General features: G+C 47.5%; 1 protein-coding gene across 1 annotated transcript in view; it reads left to right on the forward strand.

Annotated features, from left to right (window-relative positions):
• LOC145361054 (interleukin-12 receptor subunit beta-2-like) overlaps positions 1-27,285 on the forward strand; it is a 53,855-nt gene that overhangs the window by 15,111 nt on the left and 11,459 nt on the right. Inside the window, exons 4-13 of the mRNA XM_080216614.1 lie at positions 2,083-2,206; positions 3,985-4,139; positions 6,858-7,018; positions 7,842-8,007; positions 15,384-15,466; positions 17,173-17,365; positions 19,542-19,724; positions 20,381-20,482; positions 23,399-23,554; positions 26,911-27,048. Of these exons, the coding sequence (XP_080072740.1) occupies positions 2,083-2,206; positions 3,985-4,139; positions 6,858-7,018; positions 7,842-8,007; positions 15,384-15,466; positions 17,173-17,365; positions 19,542-19,724; positions 20,381-20,482; positions 23,399-23,554; positions 26,911-27,048 (1,461 nt within the window). The remainder of the gene's footprint in view (positions 1-2,082; positions 2,207-3,984; positions 4,140-6,857; positions 7,019-7,841; positions 8,008-15,383; positions 15,467-17,172; positions 17,366-19,541; positions 19,725-20,380; positions 20,483-23,398; positions 23,555-26,910; positions 27,049-27,285) is intronic.

Raw genomic sequence — 27,285 nt, forward strand, 5'->3', positions numbered from 1 at the left:
CTGCTTTGAACAAATATAAACAATCCGGAAAAACTGCTTCATTTTCCTTTAGGTGATCTGAATAAAGTGTTTAAAATTATGAAAGGATAAGATAGGACAGAAGCAGAATTCTTGTAGCAGAGAGGTCAAGAATTGCACAGTGTAGGAGATTGAAATCTGAGAGCAGATATAAACAAATTGAGAAGACACTGGGTTGTGGGGATAAATTGTCAGCTAAGTGGTGTTGTTTATTGCCACTCGATCTTCTTTCAAATGTTGTTCTTCACGACTGAAATGTATTCCTGCAGTGTGTTATTATCATCAGATCAGCTGTGTAATATTTCTGATATTTCTGGCCTTCATTAATCGAGGGATTGAGTTTAGGAGTCGGGAGGTAATGCTGCAACTTTATAGGACCCTTGTCAGACCCCATTTGGAGTACTGTGCACAGTTCTGGTCGCCTCACTACAGGAAGGTTGTGGAAGCTATTGAGAGGGTGCAGAGGAGATTTACAAGGATGTTGCCTGGACTGGGAGGCATGCCTTATGAAGATAGGTTGAGGGAGCTGGGACTCTTTTCCCTGGAGAGACGAAGGTTGAGAGGCGACCTGATAGAGGTTTATAAAATGTTGAGAGGTATAGATAGGGTGGATTCTCAGAGGCTATTTCCCAGGGCTGAAATGGTCACTAAGAGAGGACACAGGTTTAAGGTGCTGGGAAGCAAGTACAGAGGAGATGTTAGGGGTAAGCTTTTCACTCAGAGGGTAGTGAGTGAGTGGAATCGGCTGCCGTTGGTGGTGGTAGAGGCAAACTCGCTGGGGTCTTTTAAAAGATTTCTGGATGAGTATATGGGATTTAATGGGATTGGGGGTTATAGATAGTTCAATGGCTTGGTGGGTATGGACGTGATCGGTGCAATTTGTGGGCCGAAGGGCCTGTTTGTGCTGTAGTGTTCTATGTTCTATAAGACTTTGGATGGAATTTTGCCGACACACCCACCCCGATTGTGGGGGCGGGCGAGGCTCGGAGAACGGCATTCTCCGTTGGCCTCAGGTGGGATTGTACGAGCATCAGGCGGACGTGCCAGTAAAATTCCACCCTTTGTGACACCATTTCCTCAGTGCCACCACAATCTTCTGCTATGCCTCAGTCACTTGGCAAGTTTACTCTCGGGAGAGTGAAGCCTGGATGGCACAGTGGCACAGTGGTTAGCATGGCTGCCTCACACTGCCAAGGACCCAGGTTCAATTCCAGCCTTGGGTGACTGTGTGGAGTGTGCACATTCTCCCCTTGTCTGCGTGGGTTTCCTCCGGGTGCTCCAGTTTCCTCCCACACTCCAAAGATGCAAAGGTTCGCTGGATTGGTCATGCTAAATTGCCCCTTAGTGTCAGAGGGATTAGCACGGTAAATGCGTGGGGTTACGGGGATAGGGCCTCAGTGGAATTGTTGCTGGTGCAGGCTCAATGGGCCGAATGGCCTGCTTTTGCACTGTAGGGACGCTATGACTCTGTGATCTGTCCCTATCATGGGGAAAGTGAGGCCTGAGTGAGGGTCTCTGTCCCCAGCCCATGGATAGTGAGGCCTAGGAGTCGGTCTCTGTTCCCAGCCCAAGGGTAGTGAGGCCTGGGAATGGTCTCTGTCCCCAGCACATGGATAGTGAAGCCTGAGTGAGGGTCTCTGTCCCCAGTACAGGGATAGTGTAGCCTGGGACTGGGCCTCTGTCCACAGCACATGGATAGTGAGGCCTGGGAGTGGATCTCTTCCCCAGTACAGGGATAGTGAGGCCTGGGAGTGGGTCAGTATCACACTGCAGTGTGTTGCCTTCCCCAGTAAGCTATTGCTGAAATGCTGTCATACCCTACTATGTGCTTGGGAATACTCTCATTGCTATGGTCAATGTTGGTCATGTTAGTTACTGGGACTAACAGTACTTCTGAGGTGGCTTGCCTGAAAGCTGAAGCCTGGCTGCAGGAACAAGCAGCTCACCCCCTGTCATCATGTAGTGTCTTGGAGGAGAGGCAAGGCCAGATAAGTTGATAAAGGTTCACATTAGCTGGAAGGTGTTTAACTCCTAGAGCTCACTTTATTCCTCATTATTACCCAGATGCACCTCAAGACCTGTTCTGCTTTAGATGGGACAAGAACTCAGCAGTGACTTGTAACTGGAGTCTGTGTGCAGACACCCAGATCCCCACAAACTACACCTTCTTCATTCAAGAGGAGGGCAGGTGAGTGGTCCATCATATGAATGTGGTGAGTACACAGCCAGGCTGTGAGAGTGGGGCACAGGACTGGTAAATGTTCTCAATCCTTAATCAGAACTTGGGCAGACATTATCCTATATTTCCTATGTTCACTACAGAATTGAAGTTTCCACTCCAGAGTGGCACTGAGGGACTAAGTATGAAATGTTAATTCCATTTCTCTCGCTTCACCAATGCTATCTGACCTGCTGAACTGCAGAGGTTTGCCCAGTGAAAGTTGCCTTCAGCAAGCCTGGAATGAAATGAGGGGGGGAGATAAATTGTGGTGTTGCCCAACTTGCATTCTTCCTCTGCTCCTGCCAGGATTTTCAAATCCAAACTCCATGTTCCCTCCCCGCTTGCTGGCCAGAAGGGTTAAATCATGAGGCAGTTTGCATTCAGAATCACAGGAGGCCACTCAGCCCATTCTGTCTGCACTGGCTCTTCAAGTCAGCATTATGACTTAGTGCCATTCCCCTGCCTTTCTCCGTACCCCTGCACATTGTTTCTCTGCTGGAGTATAACAGATCGAATGAAGATGCTTCAGATGATTAAATAAGTTGAAAAAGATTCTCTCTGGTAGACGAGCCCAGAACAAGGGCCATGATATCAAAATGATTACTCCCAGCACACAAACAGGCCGTTCAGTACAGATAATCCATGCTGGTGTGTATGCTTCACGTGTGCCTCCTCCCTCCTCTCTTTATCTCGTCCTAGCAGCAAAAACGCTCATTTCTTTATCCGTGAAATACATCAAATGATTTGCTTCAACCACTCCCTGTGGTGCCAGTTCCACATTCTCAGCACTCTGGGTAGAGAACTTTCTCTTCAGTTTCCCATTGGATTTTTTAGTCACTATTGTATATTTATGTTCTCTTTCTGGTCTCACCCACAAGTGGAGACATCTTCTCTACATTAAACCCAACAAACAATTTTAAAGCTCTCTATCAAATCACCCCTCAGCCTTCTCTTTGATAGGGCAACGTCATGGAAAAGGGCAGCACAAGTCCAGAACTCTCCCTCACAAACCTCAAACAAATTGCTGAAAATTGCAATGCAGGGATTGGTAGATTTTTGATGGAGAATGTCACAAAGGGTTTCAGAAACACGTCAGGAAGACGGAGTTGAGATTACAGATCAGCCATGTACTAGCTGAATGGGGAAACAGACTTGAGGAGCTGAATAGTCAGTCCTGTTTCTTACCGATTTCACCTTCTCACCTATTGTTTCCAACTTAGAGGTTTTCTGAACTTTGAGGGCACATCACTTACATCGGTAAGAAGCATGGGCGGCATGGTGGCACATTAGTTAGCACTGCTGCCTCATAGCTCCAGGGACCTGGATTTGATTCCCAGTTTGGGTCACTGTCTGTGTGGAGTTTGCATGTTCTCACGGTGCTTCCTCCCACACTCCAAAGATGTGTGGGTTAGGTGCATTGGCCACGCTAATTTGCCCCTTAGTATCCTGAGATGTGTGGGTTAGAGGGATTAGCGAGGGTAAATATGTGGGGTTATAGGGATAGGGCCTGGGTTGTTGGTGCAGACTTGATGGGTCAAATGGTCTCCTTCTGCACTGTAGGGAATTGATGATTCTAATTCTCACTGGGGGAGCCCAGACAGCGTGCCCAGCACCCACTGGACAGACAACTAACAACTTGTGATCAGAAACAAGTGACCAGTGCGACAAACTGTGCTGGTTCAGGTGAATCACAGCAAACAATAATCTTCAAATACTAACAACTTACCCTTGGTCTTGCTCCACAGCATTCATCTGATTCAAATACCAACAAGTCTAACTTCATTGACCGTGGATAGGAAGAACTTCACTGCTGGCAGCACCTATGTTGCCTGGGTCAAGGCCAACAAGACACAGGGAAAGGATTGCTCAACCAGACTGGAATTCATCATTGATGATATAGGTACAGAGACTGCTGAAATATTCACACAGACATCATTCCAATTGTACTGCCTGTGTAAGACTGGCTGAACAATGTACCATTGCATATCAGCAACAGGCACTTCGGCAGATTTCTGTGACATTCTTTCGAGGGAACTGGGTGGCAGACTGAGTTAAAGTTGGGTCTCTCTGAAAGATTCAAACTGAAGTGAGAGAAATAACCTGCCTGATGGGAAGGGGAGGAATGAAATTGGAATGTCAGCCCAGCTACTAGTGACCAATGGATAGCAAATCAAAAGGTGAATTGCCTGAGTCCCAGATGACCACGGGATGCAGCGAGCTGACAGGTGGTGATTTGACCTGAGGATCACCACACCTCAGGCAAGGGCAAGGGGTACAGTTCCACACGCACTGACTCTCACTGGGATACAGTTCCACTCACACTGACTCTCACTGGGATACAGTTCCACACGCACTGACTCTCACTGGGATACAGTTCCACACACACTGACTCTCACTGGGATACAGTTCCACACACACTGACTCTCACTGGGATACAGTTCCACACGCACTGACTCTCACTGGGATACAGTTCCACACACACTGACTCTCACTGGGATACAGTTCCACACGCACTGACTCTCACTGGGATACAGTTCCACTCACACTGACTCTCACTGGGATACAGTTCCACAAACACTGACTCTCACTGGGGTACAGTTCCACACACACTGACTCTCACTGGGGTACAGTTCCGCACACACTGACTCTCATTGGGGTACAGTTCCACACACACTGACTCTCACTGGGATACAGTTCCACACACACTGACTCTCACTGGGATACAGTTCCACATGCACTGACTCTCACTGGGATACAGTTCCACACACACTGACTCTCACTGGGATACAGTTCCACACGCACTGACTCTCACTGGGATACAGTTCCACTCACACTGACTCTCACTGGGATACAGTTCCACAAACACTGACTCTCACTGGGGTACAGTTCCACACACACTGACTCTCATTGGGGTACAGTTCCGCACACACTGACTCTCATTGGGGTACAGTTGCACACACACTGACTCTCACTGGAATACAGATCCACACACACTGACTCTCACTGGGATACAGTTTCACACACTCTGACTCTCACTGGGATACAGTTCCACACGCACTGACTCTCACCGGGGTACAGTTTCCACACATACTGACTCTCACTGGGATACAGTCCCACACACACTGACTCTCACTGGGGTACAGTTCCACACACACTGACTCTCACTGGGATACAGCTCCACACACACTGACTCTCACTGGGCTACAGGTTCCACACACACTGACTCTCACTGGGATACAGTTCCACACGCACTGACTCTCACTGGGATACAGTTCCACACGCATTGACTGTCACTGGGATACAGCTGCACAGACTCTCACTGGGATACAGTTCCACACACACTGACTCTCACTGGGATACAGTTCCACACACACTGACTCTCACTGGGATACAGTTCCACACACACTGTCTCAGTGGGGTACAGTTCCACACACACTGACTCTCACTGGGATACAGTTCCACACACACTGACTCTCACTGGGGTACAGTTCCACACACACTGACTCTCAATGGGATACAGTTCCACACACACTGACTCTCACTGGGATACAGCTGCACACACGCTGACTCTCACTGGGATACAGTTCCACACACACTGACTCACTGGGATACAGTTCCACACACACACTGACTCTCACTGGGATACAGTTCCACACACACTGACTCTCACTGGGGTACAGTGCCACACACACTGACTCTCACTGGGGTACAGTTGCACACACACTGACTCTCACTGGGATACAGTTCCACACACACTGACTCTCACTGGGGTACAGTTCCACACACACTGACTCTCACTGGGATACAGCTGCACACACACTGACTCTCACTGGGATACAGTTCCACACACACTGACTCACTGGGATACAGTTCCACACACACTGTCTCAGTGGGGTACAGTTCCACACACACTGACTCTCACTGGGATACAGTTCCACACACACTGACTCTCACTGGGGTACAGTTCCACACACACTGACTCTCACTGGGATACAGTTCCACACACACTGACTCTCGCTGGGATACAGTTCCACACACACTGTCTCAGTGGGGTACAGTTCCACACACACTGACTCTCACTGGGATACAGTTCCACACACACTGACTCTCACTGGGGTACAGTTCCACACACACTGACTCTCAATGGGATACAGTTCCACACACACTGACTCTCACTGGGATACAGGTGCACACACGCTGACTCTCACTGGGATACAGTTCCACACACACTGACTCACTGGGATACAGTTCCACACACACTGTCTCAGTGGGGTACAGTTCCACACACACTGACTCTCACTGGGATACAGTTCCACACACACTGACTCTCACTGGGATACAGTTCCACACACACTGACTCTCACTGGAATACAGTTCCACACACACTGACTCTCACATTTAAAAAGATGCTCGTTTTCCTGTAGCAGCAGGATCCTGACTGGTATCCGTCAGATGTGAGGATTTGTGGCTGCAATATTCAATAGCAGTGATCGAATTTGCAGTCTGTTAGTTACAAGTGTGTCAGAGCCTGTCCCGGGATGTCGGGGTGTTGTTATGCAGTTTATCATTGGGTGCTGGTGCCTTTGCTTTCTGATTCTGTATGATGTTGTTCCTTTAGTGAAGCCGCTGGCTCCAACTGATGTGCTCGGAGAACATATACTGGACAATCCAAAAGCCATATGCATCTCATGGAGGAATCCCAGTAATCTCGATCCATTTATCAATCTCCAGTTTCAGCTTCAGTTCAGAGAGTTAGGAAATGTAACTCTCTGGAATGAGGTAGGTCAGCCATTGCCATATCTGTTCGAGGCCTTGTAGACAATCCAGCATCACCCTCTCTTCCTTGAAGTTCTCTTTTGACAGTGGAAGGTGTAGGTGACAGCAAAGCCGGATTTGCTTTCATTTATTTAGGTGACCATGGATATCGCTGGCCAGGCTCGCATTTATTGCTCAACCCTAATTATCCTGGAGAAGGCAGAGATGAGCTACTTCTACAATCACTGCAGTAAGGGCAGCACAGTAGGAACCCAGGTTCAATCCCAGCCTTGGGTCACTGTGAGGAGTCTGCAATCTCCCTCTATGTCTACATGGGTTTTACCCACATGCTCCAGTTTCTTCCCACATTCCAAAGATGTGTAAGTTAGGGTTATTGGCCATGGTAAATTTCCCCTTAATGTCCAAAGATGTTTAGGCTAGGGAGATTAGCCGGGTAAGTGTATGGGATTTTGGGGGTAGAGCAGGGGCATAGAGCAGGGGAGGGTTCTGAGTATGATGCTTTGACAGAATGTCAGTGCACATTCGGTGGGCCAAATGGCCCCCTTCCGCACTGTAGGGATTCTATGATATGACGTGGGTATACTCACAATGCTGCTGAGGGAGTTCCAGCATGTTTACCCAATGACAGTGAGGGAACGGTGACTTATTTCCAAATTAGGATGGTGAGTGGCTTGGAGGGGAATGTCCAGGTGGTGGTGCTCCTGGGTATCTGATGCCCTGTCTTTCTAGATGGTAGAGATTGTGGGTTTGAAAGATGATGTCAAAAGAGAGTTTTCTGTGCAGCAGCTCCCTAGAAACTGTTTGCATAATCTGTGTTCCACTAAAGGTTTTACAGGATGAAATTGGAATCTGTGCGACACATTACGAGCTGGAAGGCCTGCAGCCATTCACCACTTATGAGTTCCGCATACAGTGTGCAAAAGAGGGAGAAACAAACAGGAGGCTATGGAGTGACTGGAGTGCAGTGGCCAGAGCCAGTACCGGGGAGGACAGTGAGTCATCATCTAACTCATTCCATTATCATCCCCACACCCCTCACTGTAACACCCCGACATACCCCACACCCCTCACTGTAACACACTCTGACATACCCCACACCCCTCATTGTAACACTCTGGCATACCCCACACCCCTCACTGTAACACACTCTGATATACCCCACACCCCTCACTGTAACACTCTGATATACCCCACACCCCTCACTGTAACACTCTGATATACCCCACACCCCTCACTGTAACACTCTGATATACCCCACAACCCTCACTGTAACACTCTGATAAACCGCACACCCCTCACTGTAACACTCTGATATACCCCACACCCCTCACTGTAAAACTCTCTAATGTACCCCACACCCCTCACTGTAACACTCTCTGATATACCCCACACCCCTCACTGTAACATGCTCTGAAATACCCAACACCCCTCACTGTAACACTCTCTGATATACCCCACACCCCTCACTGTAACACTCTCTGATATACCCCACACCCCTCACTGTAACACTCTCTGATATACCCCACACCCCTCACCGTAACACTCTGATATACCCCGCACCCCTCACTGTAACACACTCTGATATACCCCACACCCCTCACTGTAACACACTCTGATATACCCCACACCCCTCACTGTAACACTCTCTGATATACCCCACACCCCTCACTGTAACACACTCTGATATACCCCACACCCCTCACTGTAACACACTCTGATATACCCCACACCCCTCACTGTAACACTCTCTGATATACCCCACACCCCTCACTGTAACACACTCTGATATATGCCACACCCCTCACTGTAACACTCTCTGATATACCCCACACACTTCACAGTAACACTCTCTGATATACCCCACACCCATCACTGTAACACTCTCTGACATACCCCACACCCCTCACTGTAACACACTCTGATATACCTCACACCCCTCACTGTAACACACTCTGATATACCCCACACCCCTCACTGTAACAGACTCTGATATACACCACACCCCTCACTGTAACACACTCTGATACACCCCACACCCCTCACTGTAACACACTCTGATATATCCCACACCCATCACTGTAACACTCTGATATACCCCACACCCCTCACTGTAACACACTCTGATATACCCCACACCCCTCACTGTAAAACTCTCTGATATACCCCACACCCCTCACTGTAACACTCTCTGACATACCCCACACCCCTCACTGTAACACACTCTGATATACCCAACACCCCTCACTGTAACACACTCTGATATACCCCACACCCCTAACTGTAACATTCTGATAAACCGCACACCCCTCACTGTAACACTCTGATATACCCCACACCCCTCACTGTAAAACTCTCTAATGTACCCCACACCCCTCACTGTAACACTCTCTGATATACCCCACACCCCTCACTGTAACACGCTCTGACGTACCCCACACCCCTCACTGTAACACTCTGATATACCCCACACCCCTCACTGTAACACTCTCTCATATACCCCACACCCCTCACGGTAACACTCTGATATACCCCACACCCCTCACTGTAAAACTCTCTAATGTACCCCACACCCCTCACTGTAACACTCTCTGATATACCCCACACCCCTCACTGTAACATGCTCTGAAATACCCAACACCCCTCACTGTAACACTCTCTGATATACCCCACACCCCTCACTGTAACACTCTCTGATATACCCCACACCCCTCACTGTAACACTCTCTGATATACCCCACACCCCTCACCGTAACACTCTGATATACCCCGCACCCCTCACTGTAACACACTCTGATATACCCCACACCCCTCACTGTAACACACTCTGATATACCCCACACCCCTCACTGTAACACTCTCTGATATACCCCACACCCCTCACTGTAACACACTCTGATATACCCCACACCCCTCACTGTAACACACTCTGATATACCCCACACCCCTCACTGTAACACTCTCTGATATACCCCACACCCCTCACTGTAACACACTCTGATATATGCCACACCCCTCACTGTAACACTCTCTGATATACCCCACACACTTCACAGTAACACTCTCTGATATACCCCACACCCATCACTGTAACACTCTCTGACATACCCCACACCCCTCACTGTAACACACTCTGATATACCTCACACCCCTCACTGTAACACACTCTGATATACCCCACACCCCTCACTGTAACAGACTCTGATATACACCACACCCCTCACTGTAACACACTCTGATACACCCCACACCCCTCACTGTAACACACTCTGATATATCCCACACCCATCACTGTAACACTCTGATATACCCCACACCCCTCACTGTAACACACTCTGATATACCCCACACCCCTCACTGTAAAACTCTCTGATATACCCCACACCCCTCACTGTAACACTCTCTGACATACCCCACACCCCTCACTGTAACACACTCTGATATACCCAACACCCCTCACTGTAACACACTCTGATATACCCCACACCCCTAACTGTAACATTCTGATAAACCGCACACCCCTCACTGTAACACTCTGATATACCCCACACCCCTCACTGTAAAACTCTCTAATGTACCCCACACCCCTCACTGTAACACTCTCTGATATACCCCACACCCCTCACTGTAACACGCTCTGACGTACCCCACACCCCTCACTGTAACACTCTGATATACCCCACACCCCTCACTGTAACACTCTCTCATATACCCCACACCCCTCACGGTAACACTCTGATATACCCCACACCCCTCACTGTAACACTCTCTGATATACCCCACACCCCTCACTGTAACACACTGATATACCCCACACGCCTCACTGTAACAGTCTCTGATATACCCCACACTCCTCACTGTAACACTCTCTGATATACCCCACACCCCTCACTGTAACACTCTCTCATATACCCCACACCCCTCACTGTAACACTCTCTTTATACCCCACACCCCTCACTGTAACACTCTCTGATATACCCCACACCCCTCACTGTAACACACTCTGACATACCCCACACACCTCACTGTAACTCATTCTGATATATGCCACACCCCTCACTGTAACACTCTCTGACATACCCCACACTGCAACGCTCTGATATACCCCACACCCCTCACTGTAACACTCTGATATACCCCACACCCCTCACAGTAACACACTCTGATATACCCCACACCCCTCACTGTAACACTGTCTGATATACCCCACACCCCTCACTGTAACACTCTGATATACCTCACACCCCTCACTGTAACACTCTGATATACCCCACACCCCTCAGTCTAACACTCTCTGATATATCCCACACCCCTCCCTCTAACACTCTCTGATCTACCCCACACCCCTCCCTGTAACACACTCTGACATACCCCACACCCCTCACTGTAACACTCTGATATACCCCACACCCCTCACTGTAACACTCTGATATTCCCCACACCCCTCAGTGTAACACTCTCTGATATACCCCACACCCCTCCCTGTAACACTCTCTGATCTACCCCACACCCCTCCCTGTAACACACTCTGACATACCCCACACCCCTCACTGTAACACTCTCTGATATATCCCACACCCCTCACTGTAACACTCTCTGATATACCCCACACCCCTCACTGTAACACACTCTGATACATGCCACACCCCTCACTGTAACACTCTCTGACATAACCCACACCCCTCACTGTAACACTCTCTGACATAACCCACACCCCTCACTGTAACACACTGATATACCCCACACCCCTCCCCGTAACACTGTCTGATTTTCCCCACACCCCTCACTGTAACACTCTGATATACCCCACACCCCTCACTGTAACACTCTCTGATATACCTCACACCCCTCCCTGTAACACTCTCTGATATACCCCACACCCCTCACTGTAACACTCTCTGACCTGCCCCATACCCCTCACTGTAACACTCTGATATACCCCACACCCCTCACTGTAACACTCTCTGATATACCCCACACCCTTCACGGTAACACTCTGATATACCCCACACCCCTCACTGTAACACTCTGATATACTCCACACCCCTCACGGTAACACTCTGATATACCCCACACCCCTCACTGTAACACTCTCTGATATACCCCACACCCCTCAGTGTAACACTCTCTGACATACCCCACACCCCTCACTGTAACACTCTCTGATATACCCCACACCCCTCACTGTAACACTCTGATATACCCCACACCCTTCACTGTAACACTCTGATATACCCCACACCCCTCATTGTAACACTCTCTGATATACCCCACACCCCTCACTGTAACACACTCTGATATACCCCACACCCCTCACTGTAACACTCTTATATACCCCACACCCCTCACTGTAACACACTGATATACTCCACAGCCCTCTCGTGTGACACTCTCTGGTATACCCCACACCCCTCAATGTAAAACACTCTGATATATCCCACATCCCTCACTGTAACACACTCTGATATACCCCACACCCCTCACTGTAACACTCTCTGATATACCCCACACCCCTCACTGTAACACTCTCTGATATACCCCACACCTCTCACTGTAACACTCTGATATACCCCACACCCCTCACTGTAACACACTCTGATATACCCCACACCCCTCACTGTAACACACTCTGATATACCCCACACCCCTAACTGTAACACTCTGATAAACCGCACACCCCTCACTGTAACACTCTGATATACCCCACACCCCTCACTGTAAAACTCTCTAATGTACCCCACACCCCTCACTGTAACACTCTCTGATATACCCCACACCCCTCACTGTAACACGCTCTGACATACCCCACACCCCTCACTGTAACACTCTGATATACCCCACACCCCTCACTGTAACAGTCTCTGATATACCCCACACTCCTCACTGTAACACTCTCTGATATACCCCACACCCCTCACAGTAACACTCTCTCATATACCCCACACCCCTCACTGTAACACTCTGATATACCCCACACCCCTCACTGTAACACACTCTGATATACCTCACACCCCTCACTGTAACACTCTCTGATATACCCCACACCCCTCACTGTAACACACTCTAATATACCCCAAACCCCTCACTGTAACACTCTCTGACATACCCCACACCCCTCACTGTAACACTCTCTGATATACCCCACACCCCTCACTGTAACACTCTCTGATATACCCCACACCCCTCACTGTAACACTCTCTGATATACCCCACAGCCCTCACTGTAACACACTCTGACATACCCCACACACCTCACTGTAACACATTCTGATATATGCCACACCCCTCACTGTAACACTCTCTGACATACCCCACACTGCAACACTCTGATATACCCCACACCCCTCACTGTAACACACTCTGATATATCCCACACCCCTCACTGTAACACTCTGATATACCCCACACCCCTCACAGTAACACACTCTGATATACCCCACACCCCTCACTGTAACACTCTCTGATATACCCCACACCCCTCACTGTAACACTCTGATATACCTCACACCCCTCACTGTAACACTCTGATATACCCCACACCCCTCAGTCTAACACTCTCTGATATATCCCACACCCCTCCCTCTAACACTCTCTGATCTACCCCACACCCCTCCCTGTAACACACTCTGACATACCCCACACCCCTCACTGTAACACTCTGATATACCCCACACCCCTCACTGTAACACTCTGATATTCCCCACACCCCTCAGTGTAACACTCTCTGATATACCCCACACCCCTCCCTGTAACACTCTCTGATCTACCCCACACCCCTCCCTGTAACACACTCTGACATACCCCACACCCCTCACTGTAACACTCTCTGATATACCCCACACCCCTCACTGTAACACACTCTGATACATGCCACACCCCTCACTGTAACACTCTCTGACATAACCCACACCCCTCACTGTAACACTCTCTGACATAACCCACACCCCTCACTGTAACACACTGATATACCCCACACCCCTCCCCGTAACACTGTCTGATTTTCCCCACACCCCTCACTGTAACACTCTGATATACCCCACACCCCTCACTGTAACACTCTCTGATATACCTCACACCCCTCCCTGTAACACTCTCTGATATACCCCACACCCCTCACTGTAACACTCTCTGACCTGCCCCACACCCCTCACTGTAACACTCTGATATACCCCACACCCCTCACTGTAACACTCTCTGATATACCCCACACCCTTCACGGTAACACTCTGATATACCCCACACCCCTCACTGTAACACTCTGATATACTCCACACCCCTCACGGTAACACTCTGATATACCCCACACCCCTCACTGTAACACTCTCTGATATACCCCACACCCCTCAGTGTAACACTCTCTGACATACCCCACACCCCTCACTGTAACACTCTCTGATATACCCCACACCCCTCCCTGTAACACTCTCTGATATACCCCACACCCCTCACTGTAACACTCTGATATACCCCACACCCTTCACTGTAACACTCTGATATACCCCACACCCCTCATTGTAACACTCTCTGATATACCCCACACCCCTCACTGTAACACACTCTGATATACCCCACACCCCTCACTGTAACACACTGATATACCCCACACCCCTCACTGTAACACTCTTATATACCCCACACCCCTCACTGTAACACACACTGATATACCCCACACCCCTCACTGTAACACACTGATATACTCCACAGCCCTCTCGTGTGACACTCTCTGGTATACCCCACACCCCTCAATGTAAAACACTCTGATATATCCCACATCCCTCACTGTAACACACTCTGATATACCCCACACCCCTCACTGTAACACTCTCTGATATACCCCACACCCCTCACTGTAACACTCTCTGATATACCCCACACCCCTCACTGTAACACTCTGATATACCCCACACCCCTCACTGTAACACACTCTGATATACCCCACACCCCTCACCGTAACACTCTCAGATATTCCCCATACCCCTCAGTGTAACACTCTCTGACATACCCCACACCCCTCACTTAACGCACTCTGATATACCCCACACCCCTGACTGTAACACTCTTGGATATACCCCACACTCCTCAGTGTGACATTCTCTGACCTGCCTCACACCCCTCACTGTAACACTCTGATATACCCCACATCCCTCACTGTAACACACTCTGATATACCCCACACCCCTCACTGTAACACTCTGATATACCCCACATCCCTCACTGTAACACACTCTGATATACCCCACACCCCTCACCGTGACACTCTGATATACCCCACACCCCTCACTGTAACACTCTGATGTTCCCCACATCACTTGCTGTGATACTGTCTGATACTGCTGTACTTTCTAACCTATTAGCTATCTTGATTCTCAGCGCCTGTTGGATATCTTGACGTGTGGTTTGTGCAGCAGCTGACAACGTCGGATGGATTATTGGCTGTTACGGTGCTGTGGAAGGTAGAGTGTGCTTTCCCCAAATGCTTCAGGCAATAACTGGTTATACTTCCCTGTGTCCTGTGTCTGTTGCACACAGAGTGAATACGCTCACTCCTGCGTCTGTCACACACAGAGTGAATACACTCACTCCTGTATCTGTCACACACACAGAGTGAATGCACTCACTCCTGTGTCTGTCACACACAGAGTGAATACACTCACTCCTGTATCTGTCACACACACAGAGTGAATGCACTCACTCCTGTGTCTGTCACACACACAGAGTGAATACACTCACTCCTGTATCTGTCACACACACAGAGTGAACACACTCACTCCTGTATCTGTCACACACACAGAGTGAATACACTCACTCCTGTATCTGTCACACACAGTGTGAATACACTCACTCCTGTATCTGTCACACACACAGAGTGAATACACTCACTCCTGTATCTGTCACACACACAGAGTGAATACACTCACTCCTGTATCTGTCACACACACAGAGTGAATACACTCACTCCTGTAACTGTCACACACACAGTGTGAATACACTCACTCCTGTCTCTGTCACACACACAGAGTGATTACACTCACTCCTGTATCTGTCACACACATAGAGTGAATACACTCACTCCTGTATCTGTCACACAATCAGAGTGAATACACTCACTCATGTATCTGTCACACACACAGGCTGAATACACTCACTCCTGTATCTGTCACACACATAGAGTGAATACACTCACTCCTGTATCTGTCACACACACAGAGTGAATACACTCACTCCTGTACCTGTCACACAATCAGAGTGAATACACTCACTCCTGTATCTGTCACACACACAGGCTGAATACACTCACTCCTGTATCTGTCACACACACAGAGTGAATACACTCACTCCTGTCTCTGACAGGAGTGAGGACAATATCATTGCTGTGTTTGGTACACAATCAGAGTGAATAGACATCAGGATTGGGGTTAATATCAAAAGACTGCTGATAAAATGTCTGCTGAGAGTGTGTCCCCATCATTGTTAAGCAGAGGGCACAGCAAGTCTGACTGAGTTGGACAGTGTGGGTAGCAGGAAAATTAGTTTCAATCTCATATTGTTTCGGTTGCTCTGCACTTTAGTAAATCTTTGCTTTGATGATTTTTCAAATCTGATCACCACTGCTTCTAAGCAAACCTGTGTCCATTTCTTTCCCAATCTAACTGCTGGTGTTTATGGTTCATTAATCTGGGGAAAGGTGATGTTGATACTTTTGCTCCTTTTAGCAGACCCTTCTGCCAATCATCATTCTTTCTACTTTTCTGAAGCTCCCTCTCGAGTTAAATATCTCCTTGCCGTTCCACCCTCACTGTGATCACTATTTTTCACAGGGTAGTGGTGACTTTAGCTGCTCCATCTGCTCTTGGATGGGGCAGTGTGAAATCTTCCTCAAATTCTTCAGTTTCTTTGTGTGAATCACAGGTCTAACCTCTCGCAATGAAGGCTGCAATTCTAGTTCTCACTCTGATCTCTGATTCCTTCTTCTCTGCTGAAACTACCTCCAAACATTCAGCTTCACAAAGTCCAATTCTGATTCCAAACTTGAATATTCCTTCCTTCGAACCACTATCTAATTCACATAGTGGAATCTAACCTCTCACTTCTCTCTATCTGAGCTCAGTCCATCATCAGAGTCTCTCAAAAAAACAGTCAGTTTTGGGGTGTTTTGCAGCCTCTTGATCGAAATCAAGCAAGAGGAACAATTCGCAGATACTCAGTGAGCTACTTGGACAGAGAAGTGACAAAGAATGCAACCGTTAATATCTGCTGCAACATCAGCCTGCCAGGGACCAGCCAACTGGTGAATGTCATTGCGTACAACTCTATTGGAGCAACTCAGCCTGCCAAGCTCAACCTAATACAAGGTAACCACGCATCTTACATACATATACACATCACACTCACATTCCTATATACATACACGTGTCTGTCTCACACACACACAGTGAATACAGTCACTCCTGCACTTGTGACACACAATCAGAGTGAATACACTCACTCCTGTGTCTGTGACACATAATCAGAGTGAATAATATCACTCCTGTGTCTGTCACACATCACACTCCCATATACATACACACAGGGGCAATTTGGGTGGGAAGGTGAGCTGCGAGGAGGATGCAGAGATGCTTCAGCGTGATTTGGACAGGCTGAGTGTGTGGGCAGATGCAGTAGGGTATGGATAAATGTGAGGTTATCCATTTTGGCAGCGATAATAGGAAGACAGATTATTACTTGAATGGTGTAAATTGAGAAAGGTGGATATTCAACAAGACCTTGGAGTTCTTATGCCTCAGTCGCTGAAAGTAAGCGCGCAGGTACACAGGCAGTAAAGAAGACAAATAGTATGCTGGCCTTCATAGCGAGAGGATTTGAGTATAATGATAGGGATGTTTTGCTGCAATTGTACAGGGCATTAGTGAGGACACATCTGGAGTATTGTGTGCAGTTTTGGAATCCTTATCTGAGGAAGGATGTCCTTGCTATAGAGGGAGCACAGTGAAGGTTTACCAGCCTTCCTGGGATGGCAGGTCTGTCACCTGAGCTTACTTACATACTTGTACACCTGTGTGCAGGGAACTGTACTAGTATACAGATCACACACTCGTACACCTGTATGCAATGAACTGTACAGCTTACACACTTGTACACCAGTGTGCGGGGAACTGTATTGGTGTACAGCTCACATACTCGTACACCTGTGTGCAGGGAACTGTACTAGTATACAGCTTACCCATTCATACACCTGTGTGCAGGGTACTGTACTAATGTACAGATCACACACTCGTACACCTGTGTGCAGGGAACTGTACTAGTATACAGCTTACACACTCATACACCTGTGTACAGCGAACTATACTGGTGTACAGATCACACACTCGTACGCCTGTGTGCAGCGAACTATACTGGTGTACAGATCGTACACTTGTACGCCCGTGTGCAGGGAACCATACTGGCGTACAGATTGCACATTTATACACCTGTGTGCAGGGAACTGTACTAGGGTACAGATCGCACACTCATACACCTGTGTACAGGGAATTGTACTGGTATACAGCTCATACATGCGTACACCTGTGTGCAGGGAACTATACTGGTGCACAAATCACACACTCGTACACATCTTTGCAGCGAATTGTTCTGCTGTACAGGTAACACATGCGTACACCTGTGTTCAGGGAACTGTACTGGTGTACAGCTCACACACTCGTACATCTGTGTACAGGGAACTGTACTGGTGTACAGATCACACAAGCGTACACCTATGTATAGGGAACTGTACTGGTGTATAAATCACACAAGCGTATACCTGTATATAGAGAACTGTACTGGTGTACAGATGTGCCTGTAACATCTAAATTCTGGGGTGATATTTTTGGAGGGAAGAAGGGTGCCCCAGGATGCAGGTAAGAATTGCTGGAAACTGTCCAGGAAGTTTAAACCACTGTTGGGCAATTGCCCTGTAATGGAACCATCCAAGAGTTCCATACCCCCACCCTGCTTCAACCTCACAACTGACCTCTCAACTTACTACCCCCCCACTGGACTGGCACCCCTAACTTGCCTGCTCAACCACCCCAGAACACCCCATGACCGACACTCCCCAATTCCGACCAAATACTTCTCTTACAAACCTACCTTCTCCATGACTTGACTTCTGAAAGTGGCAAGACCTTTATTTAAACTTAGCTGCTTAACGGTTGCCAGTACCATAGGAACATTTCATGGCCTGTTTACCTTTGACTGAAGGCTTCACGATTGCATAGTGGCAATTCAATTCTAATTGCCACTCTGTGGAAGTTCAGGCCCCAGTGAAGTTTTCCAAGTAGATAGAACTGTATTCTCACCCTCTTCTCTCCCCACCACCAGTTACTTACTCCTCACTGGGTGGCTCTATGATGTTACTCAGCTGAAGTTTCAGAGCAGTAGCATGGAACTGACTAAGACACCTTGTAAGAGCCCAAAGAGGTTGTGGGGAAAGTGGGCTGTGCGAAGACTTTAAAATGCACTTATTTTTGGTATTGCTTGTGTTTTGTTCAGGCCATCCAGCACCATTCAATCTGACAGTTCAGAGTGCAAACCGCTCGCTACTGGTGTCTTGGGAGCCACCAACCAGTACAACACCTGATGAGTTTGTGGTGGAATGGCATAGGATGAACTCAGAACGTATACCTAATTGGAAAAAGATACCAGCAGCCAATGCCCCTGAAATGAAGATTGATGGTAGGTCTAAGGATAGGTCTAAAGCTGGCAATGAAGCAGATGCCAGTTATAGGCTCTTAAGCAAGCCCCAATTGAATAGATCAAAATAAAGATCCAATGTGAAATGAGTATATCAGTTTCAGTTCAATCTTTGCAAGTACAGAACTACAACACAAAACTGCAAATGATTCAGCTCCAGTCAGACAGGGTAGGGATGATTATGCTGTACCTGTCCTGGGAGTGTTTGATGGGGGACAGTGTAAAGGGAGCTTTACTCAGTATCTAACCCCATGTTGTACCTGTCCTGGGAGTGTTTGATGGGGGACAGGGTAGAGGGAGCTTTACTCTGCATCTAACCCCGTGCTGTACCTGTCCTTGGAGTGTTTGATGCGGACAGTGTAGAGGGAGCTTTACTCTGTATCTAACCCCGTGCTGTACCTGTCCTGGGAGTGTTTGATGGGGGACAGTGAAGGGGGAGCCTTACTCAGTAGCAATCCCACAATGTACAAAACAAGGCTGTGTTCTGAAGGAACACAATGATGGTTCCAGTTTAACTGAATACCTTGTCCATTAGTAATATGTGTGCTGAATTTATAATTCAAATTTTTGTTCTGTATTTACTTTGTAAGCAGTTGCAAGTAGTTCCAGGGGTTCTTAAGATCTTATTTTCTTTTTAGATGTTCTGGCTCCGCTGCTTCTGTACAAGATCTCGGTATATGCTCGATATCAGGGGGGGCTTGGGGGGCCAGTGTCCACTCTGGCTTACAGTGAAGAAGGAGGTACAGTTCCTTGATGCTGTCAGCTGAAGCCTACTCACACTCTGTCTGTTACTGAGATAGATCTTGTAAAATTCATGTCCTCAACTAGCAGGGAGCAGGGTGCACCTCTAGGACATTAAAGAGGTCTTTAAAACTTTGATGAGATTTGATAGATTAGATATTTGGAAGATATTTCCCTGTGTGGGGACAGCAGAGCCACAGCCATTGGTCAGTCACAAATAAATCCTGTGAAGAAGTTACTGTAAGAAGTCTCACAACACCAGGTTAAAGTCCAATAGGTTTATTTGGTAGCACAAGTCCTTTTGGAGCGCTGCCCTTTCATCAGGTGAGTGGGATTTCTGTTCACAGGGCATATAAAGACACAAATTCAATTTACAAGATAATGAATGTGAGTCTTTACAGGTAATCAAGTCTTAAAGGGACAGACAACGTGAGTGGATAGAGGAATAAGCACAGGTTAAAGAGATGTGTATTGTCTCCAGCCAGGACAGTTAGTGAGATTTTGCAAGCCCAGGCAAGTCATGGGGGTTACAGATAGTGTGACATGAACCCAAGATCCCGGTTGAGGCCGTCCTCATGCGTGCGGACCTTGGCTATCAGTCTCTGCTCAGCGACTCTGCACTGTCGTGTGTCGTGAAGGCCGCCTTGGAGAACGCTTACCCGAAGATCAGAGGCTGAATACCCGTGACCGCTGAAGTGTTCCCCAACAGGAAGTGAGCACTCCTGCCTAGTGATTGTCGAGCAGTGTTTGTTCATCTATTCTCATAGCGTCTGCATGGTCTCCCCAGTGTACCATGCTTCGGGACATCCTTTCCTGCAGCATATCAGGTAGACAACACTGGCCGAGTTTCAAATGTATGTATCGTGTACCTGGTGGATGATGTTCTCACGTGAGATGATGGCAACCGTGTCAATGATCTGGCATGTCTTACAGAGGTTGTTGTGCGGTTGTTTGAAACAACCGCACAACCTCAAACAGACGATTGTCCGCAGCAAACTACCCAGCCATCAGGAGAATAGTGACCACGATAGCACACAACCCTGCAAGACGTGCCGGATCATCGACACAGAAGCCAACATTTCACGTGAGAACATCATCCACCAGGTACACGATACATACGCATGCAACTTGGCCAATGCTGTCAACCTAATACGCTGCAGGAAAGGATGTCCCGAGGCATGGTACATTGGGCAGACCATGCAGACGCTACAACAACGGATGAATGAACACCGCTCGACAATCACCAGGCAAGACTGTTCTCTTCCTGTTGGGGAACACTTCAGTGGTCATGGGCATGTGGCCTCTGATCTTTGGGTGAGTGTTCCCCAAGGTGGCCTTCATGACACAGGACAACGCAGAGTCGCTGAGCAGAGACTGATAGCCAAGTTCCGCACACATGAGGACAGCCTCAACCGGGATCTTGGGTTCATGTCACACTATCTGTAACCCCCCACAACTTGCCTGGGCTTGCAACATCTCACTAACTGTCCTGTCTGGAGACAATACACATCTCTTTAATCTGTGCTTAACCCTCTCTTCACTCACATTGTCTGTACCTTTAAGACTTGATTACCTGTAAAGACTCACATTCCGACCATTATTTTGTAAATTGAGTTTGTATCTTTGTATGCCCTGTTTGTGAACAGTACTCCCAGTCAGTTGATGAAGGAGCAGTGCTCTGAAAGCTAGTGGGTTGTGCTACCAAATAAACCTGTTGGATTTTAACCTGGTGTTGTGAGACTTCTTACTGTGTTTACCCCAGTCCAATGCCGGCATCTCCACATCAAGAAGTTACTGCACAGGCAGGCAAGGGGAGATGATGTAAAATAAAAGTTAAAGTTTATTTATTAGTGTCACAAGTAGGCTAAAATTAACATTGCAATGAAGTTATTGTGAAAATCCCCTAGTTGCCACACTCCGGCACCTGTTCAGGCACACTGAGGGAGAATTTAGCACGGCCAATGCACTTAACCAGCACGTTTTTGAACTGCGGGAGGAAACTGGAGCACCGGGAGAAAATCCACACAGACACGGGGAGAACATGCAAACTCCACACAGTCACTGACTCAAGCCGGGAATCGAACCTGGGTCCCTGGCACTGAGAGGCAGCAATGCTATCCAAAGTGCCACGATGCAGTCCAAAAGGCTCATGCTGTATCGACTGAGCTACCCGTGAGGGTGAGTTTGCTGCAGTTACTTGCCACATGCCTTTCTCACTAAGCCCTGCTGCTACTAGTCCTGCCTTTCCTCCTCCATTTGAGTGGAGCAATGACCATTGGAAAGGCCATTGCTGCTCCTTTGAGAGAACTGCTGTAAAACAATGAGGGGGAAAGGCAGGATTTGCTGTTCAAGTGAAATGAGGAAAAGTGGGAGGAAGCTGATGTAGAACATAAGCAGCACAGAGCAATTGGATTGAGTTGCCTGTTTCTGTACTGTAAGTACAATGTTATTCTCAACCCTGCACATTCATCAACTACCAAACACTGGGTGGGCTACAGTACATGTGTGGACTCTCATCCTATTATAGGAAGTATAAGTGGGCATACAGTACAGATTCACCACAATGACAGCTACAGTTCCGAGAAGAGACCTGATATACAGAAGGTCAGAGAATTTCTAACAGAAATTTTGACATTGTAAAGCTTTTGACTGGGTAAACAGTGTTATTTTGGCTAGTGTGCCGGTGATGAGGGTCAGCAGTGAGCAGAGAGATTGGAGAAATGTCTACACAGAGAAACTTAAACATTTTGTCACAGGAGGGTTTCACGCTGATGCCTGGATCATTAGTATGGCAGGTTCCAATAAACAAACTGCCGTTAAATTGTCTAAATTAACACTGAAATTATGTCTGTTCTCATCAAGTTGCAGCATTTGAAACATTCATTTGCAGACATCTCTCTTTCACCTTTTCACAGTTCCTCTTGCTGGGCCTAAAATCTCAATTTTAAATATCTCCCACACTGGGGTCACTCTGATGTGGGAGGCAATCCCCAGGGAGCAGCAGCAGGGCTTTGTTCGATACTACACTCTGTACGCTGTCAAGAAGCCAGGTGGAGAGGACAGGCACAAGGGTAAGACGCACCAAGCATTTCGTATTTTGTATCTGTTTTCACAAAAGGCATCCCGAGAATTGTGGAAAAGGACCGTAAGAAAGGGAGGGAGGAACTTAAAACAATCAAGAATAAAACAATCACTAGAAAAAAAAGGCAGAAAAACCAATGGGACAAAAGGCTGACAAGTCTTCCAGCCTTGATGACCTGCATTTTAAGCGTGGGGTGTTACAGTAAGTGGTTGCAGTGTAAACAAAAGTCTGTAGCAACGTCTCTCGTGATGGCTATTCGTAAGAAAGTGTACTACAAGTTGGTGCTTTTATTGTGCAGATTATGGCCTTGAAATCTAAAAATATGAATTCAATGAGTATAAGGAATATTCCAAAGTACATGCATGTAGTCTGGAATACGCAGAGTCCTTTTAATGAGAGTATTCGTAAGAGTATTGATAGCAAAAGGATCTGGGTGTACAGATATACAGGTCACTGAAAGTGGCAATGCAGGTGGAGAAGGTAATCAAGAAGGCATACAGCATGCTTGCCTTCATCGGCCGGGGTATTGAGTTTAAAAATTGGCAAGTCATGTTGCAGCTTTATAGAACCTTAGTTAGGCTGTACTTGAAATTCGGTGTTCAATTCTGTTCGCCACACTACCAGAAGGATGTTGAGGCTTTGGAGAGAGTACAGAAAAGATTTACCAGGATGTTGCCCTGGTATGGAGGGCATTAGCTATGAGGAGAGGTTGGAGAAACTAGGTCTGTTCTCACTGGAGTGACAGAGATTGAGGGGAGATCTGATAGAAGTCTACAAGATTGAGAGGCATGGACAGAATGGATAGTCAGAAGCTTTTTTCCAGGGTGAAGGAGTCAATTCTAGGGGCATAGGTTTAAGGTGTGAGGGACATGGTTTAAAGGAGATGTACGAGGCAGATTTTTTTACACAGAGAGTAGTGGGTGCCTGGAACTTGTTGCTGGGGGAGGTAGCGGATACGATAGTAACTTTTAAAGGGCGTCTTGATAAGTACATGAATAGGATGGGAATAGAGGGATATGGTCCACGGAAGGGTGGAGGGTTTTAGTTAAGTCGGGCAGCATGGTCAGTGCAGGCTTGGAGGGCCGAAGGGCCTGATCCTGTGCTGTAATTTTCTTTGTTCTTTGTTCTTTGAGGGTATCTTTGATTGTAATATTCCAAAATTCCCTAAACTTTGGAAAGGTTCCCACAGATTCGAAAACCACAAATGTAACATCCTCTATTCAAGGATAGAGAGAGGCAGAAAGCAGGAAATTAGGTCAATTAATATAATGCCTGTTATTGGAAAAATCCTAGAATCCATTATTAAGGAGATAGTAGCAGGATATTTAGAAAATCATAAAAAAAGCAGGTAGAGTCAACATGACTTTACGAAAGGGAAACCATGTTTGACAAATTTATTAAAAATTATTTGAGAATGTAACGAAGAGGAACCAGTAGATGTCGTGTATTTAAATTTCCAAAAGGCATTCGAAAAGGTGCCACAGAAAATGTTCCTGCACAAAGTAAGAACTGGAGCAGGGGGTGATATATTAGCATGGATAGAGGATTAGCTAAATGGTTCATTTTCAGGTTGGCAAACTATAACCTGGAGCCACATGGATCATTGTTGGGGCTTCAATTATTTACAATCTATATCAATGATCTGGATGAAGAGATCAGACTACATTTTGCCAAATTTCCTGATGCTGCAAAGATAGGTAGAGAGAGAGCAAAGTGAAAAGAGGATGGAAAGAGTCTACAAGTGGATTTAGATAGGTGAAGTGAGCGGGCAAAAAATTGACCACTGGAGTATCATGTGGGGAAAATGTGAGGTTGTGCACATTTGCAGGAAGAATAGCAAAGCAGAATATTATTGAAACCGACAGACTGCAGAAATCAGTGGTAGATGGATCTGGATGACCTGATGCATGAATCACAAAACATGAGCCTGCAGGAACAGAAAGCTTTTTTCAGTTTATTTATTAGTGACACAAATAGGGTTACATTAACACTGCAATGAAGTTACTGAGAAAATCCCCTAGTCTCCACACTCTGGCGCCTGTTCAGGTACACCGAGGGAGAATTTAGCATGGCCATTGCATCTAACCAGTACATCTTTCCGACTGTGGGAGAAAAGCGGAGAACCCGGAGGAAACCCATGCAGACACAGGGAGAAAGTGCAGACTCCACACCGACAGTGACCCAAGCTGGGAATCGAACACGGGTCCCTGGCGCTGTGAGGCTGCAGTGCTAACCACTGTACCACTGTATTTAAGAAAGCAAGTGTAGGCCTTTATTGCAAGGGGGTTGAGGATCAAAGTAAGGGAATTGTGCTACAATGTACAGGGCATTGGTGAGGCTCACAGCTAGAGTAACTCCTCCTACTCCTGTTTCTATTGATCACAACTCAGTCCCGCTTCAATCCAACAAGCTCAGCTTGGGTAATCGATGTGACAATGCACATGGCTCTTCACAGCAGCAATAGAGAACTGAATGATCCTAATACTCAAACATAACAATATTTCAATTAGGTGTAGGAGTAGGCCATTCAGCCCCTTAAGCCTGCTTTGCCATTTTTTCCTATACATTCATAGGATGTGGGTATTGCAGAGATGCTTGCTGAAAAGCCCCTCTCCTTGGGTGGATTAGCTGGGGGAGGACAGGCTGTGAAACCTCTCTCCTTGGGTCGGATACTGGGGGGGAAGCCCCTCTCCTTGGGTGGGTTATCGGGGAGGGCGGGGACACACTGTGAAGCCCCTCTCCTCAGGTGGGTTATCGGGGGAGGGAGCCTCTCTCCTCGGGTGGGTTATCGGGGGGAGGACACTGTGAAGCCTCTCTCCTCGGGTGGGTTATTGGGGGAGGGGGACACACTCCTTGGGTCGGATACTGGGGAGGGGGGGGGAGTCTCTCTCCTTGGGTGGGTTATCGGGGGGAGGACACTGTGAAGCCTCTCTCCTCGGGTGGGTTATTGGGGGAGGGGGACACACGCTGTGAAGTCCCTCTCCTTGGGTCGGATACTGGGGAGCGGGGGGAGCCTCTCTCCTTGGGTGGGTTATTGGGGGGGGCGGGGGTGCACTGAGCGTCACAGCTGGCTTTGTGACCCCCGTGCTGGAGAAGGTGAGATTGTATTCCTGTCAGACAACAGGTCAGTGAATGTGTGTATGAATCTTGGGTGACAACACGCATGCTGTATTCTCCCCATCACTCATGCTGCTAAACTCCCTCCTCTGGACACAGCTGAAGATCTGTACTTAGATAAAGCACAGAGTGAGATTATCTCCTGTGAATTTTGAATCACCGCTCAAAAGGAGAGTGAAATGATGATTACCTCTGCTCAATTTCTTAAGTTTTCATTCTTTCTTACAGCTTTGAATATAAGTCACACAGTAAACAGATACACACTGCTGCACTTGGTGCCTGACACTACTTACAGGATCTGGATGACAGCGTCCACCAGTGTGGGAGAGGGCTGCACAGGACCATACCTAAACTTCAAGACCAAAGGTGCTGCTTGTAGGAAGTGCTGGGAGAGGGAGATTAGTGCTTTCAGATTCCTAAAAACAAAGTATTCCAGGGCCTCCCACACCCAGAAATACCAAAGCAACCCAGAAAGACCAGTGAGCTGAGGGGAAGGGGAAGGACAATATCAATGATTACCTGATAGATACCTGAACACAACTCTGAATACTTCACAGACAGCTTAATTTGAACTTTAATACCATTTGTTCCACATATAGGAGC

Source organism: Carcharhinus amblyrhynchos, chromosome 33, assembly GCF_965287045.1.
Source record: "Carcharhinus amblyrhynchos chromosome 33, sCarAmb.v2.hapA, whole genome shotgun sequence".
Classification (NCBI taxonomy): Eukaryota; Metazoa; Chordata; class Chondrichthyes; order Carcharhiniformes; family Carcharhinidae; genus Carcharhinus; species Carcharhinus amblyrhynchos.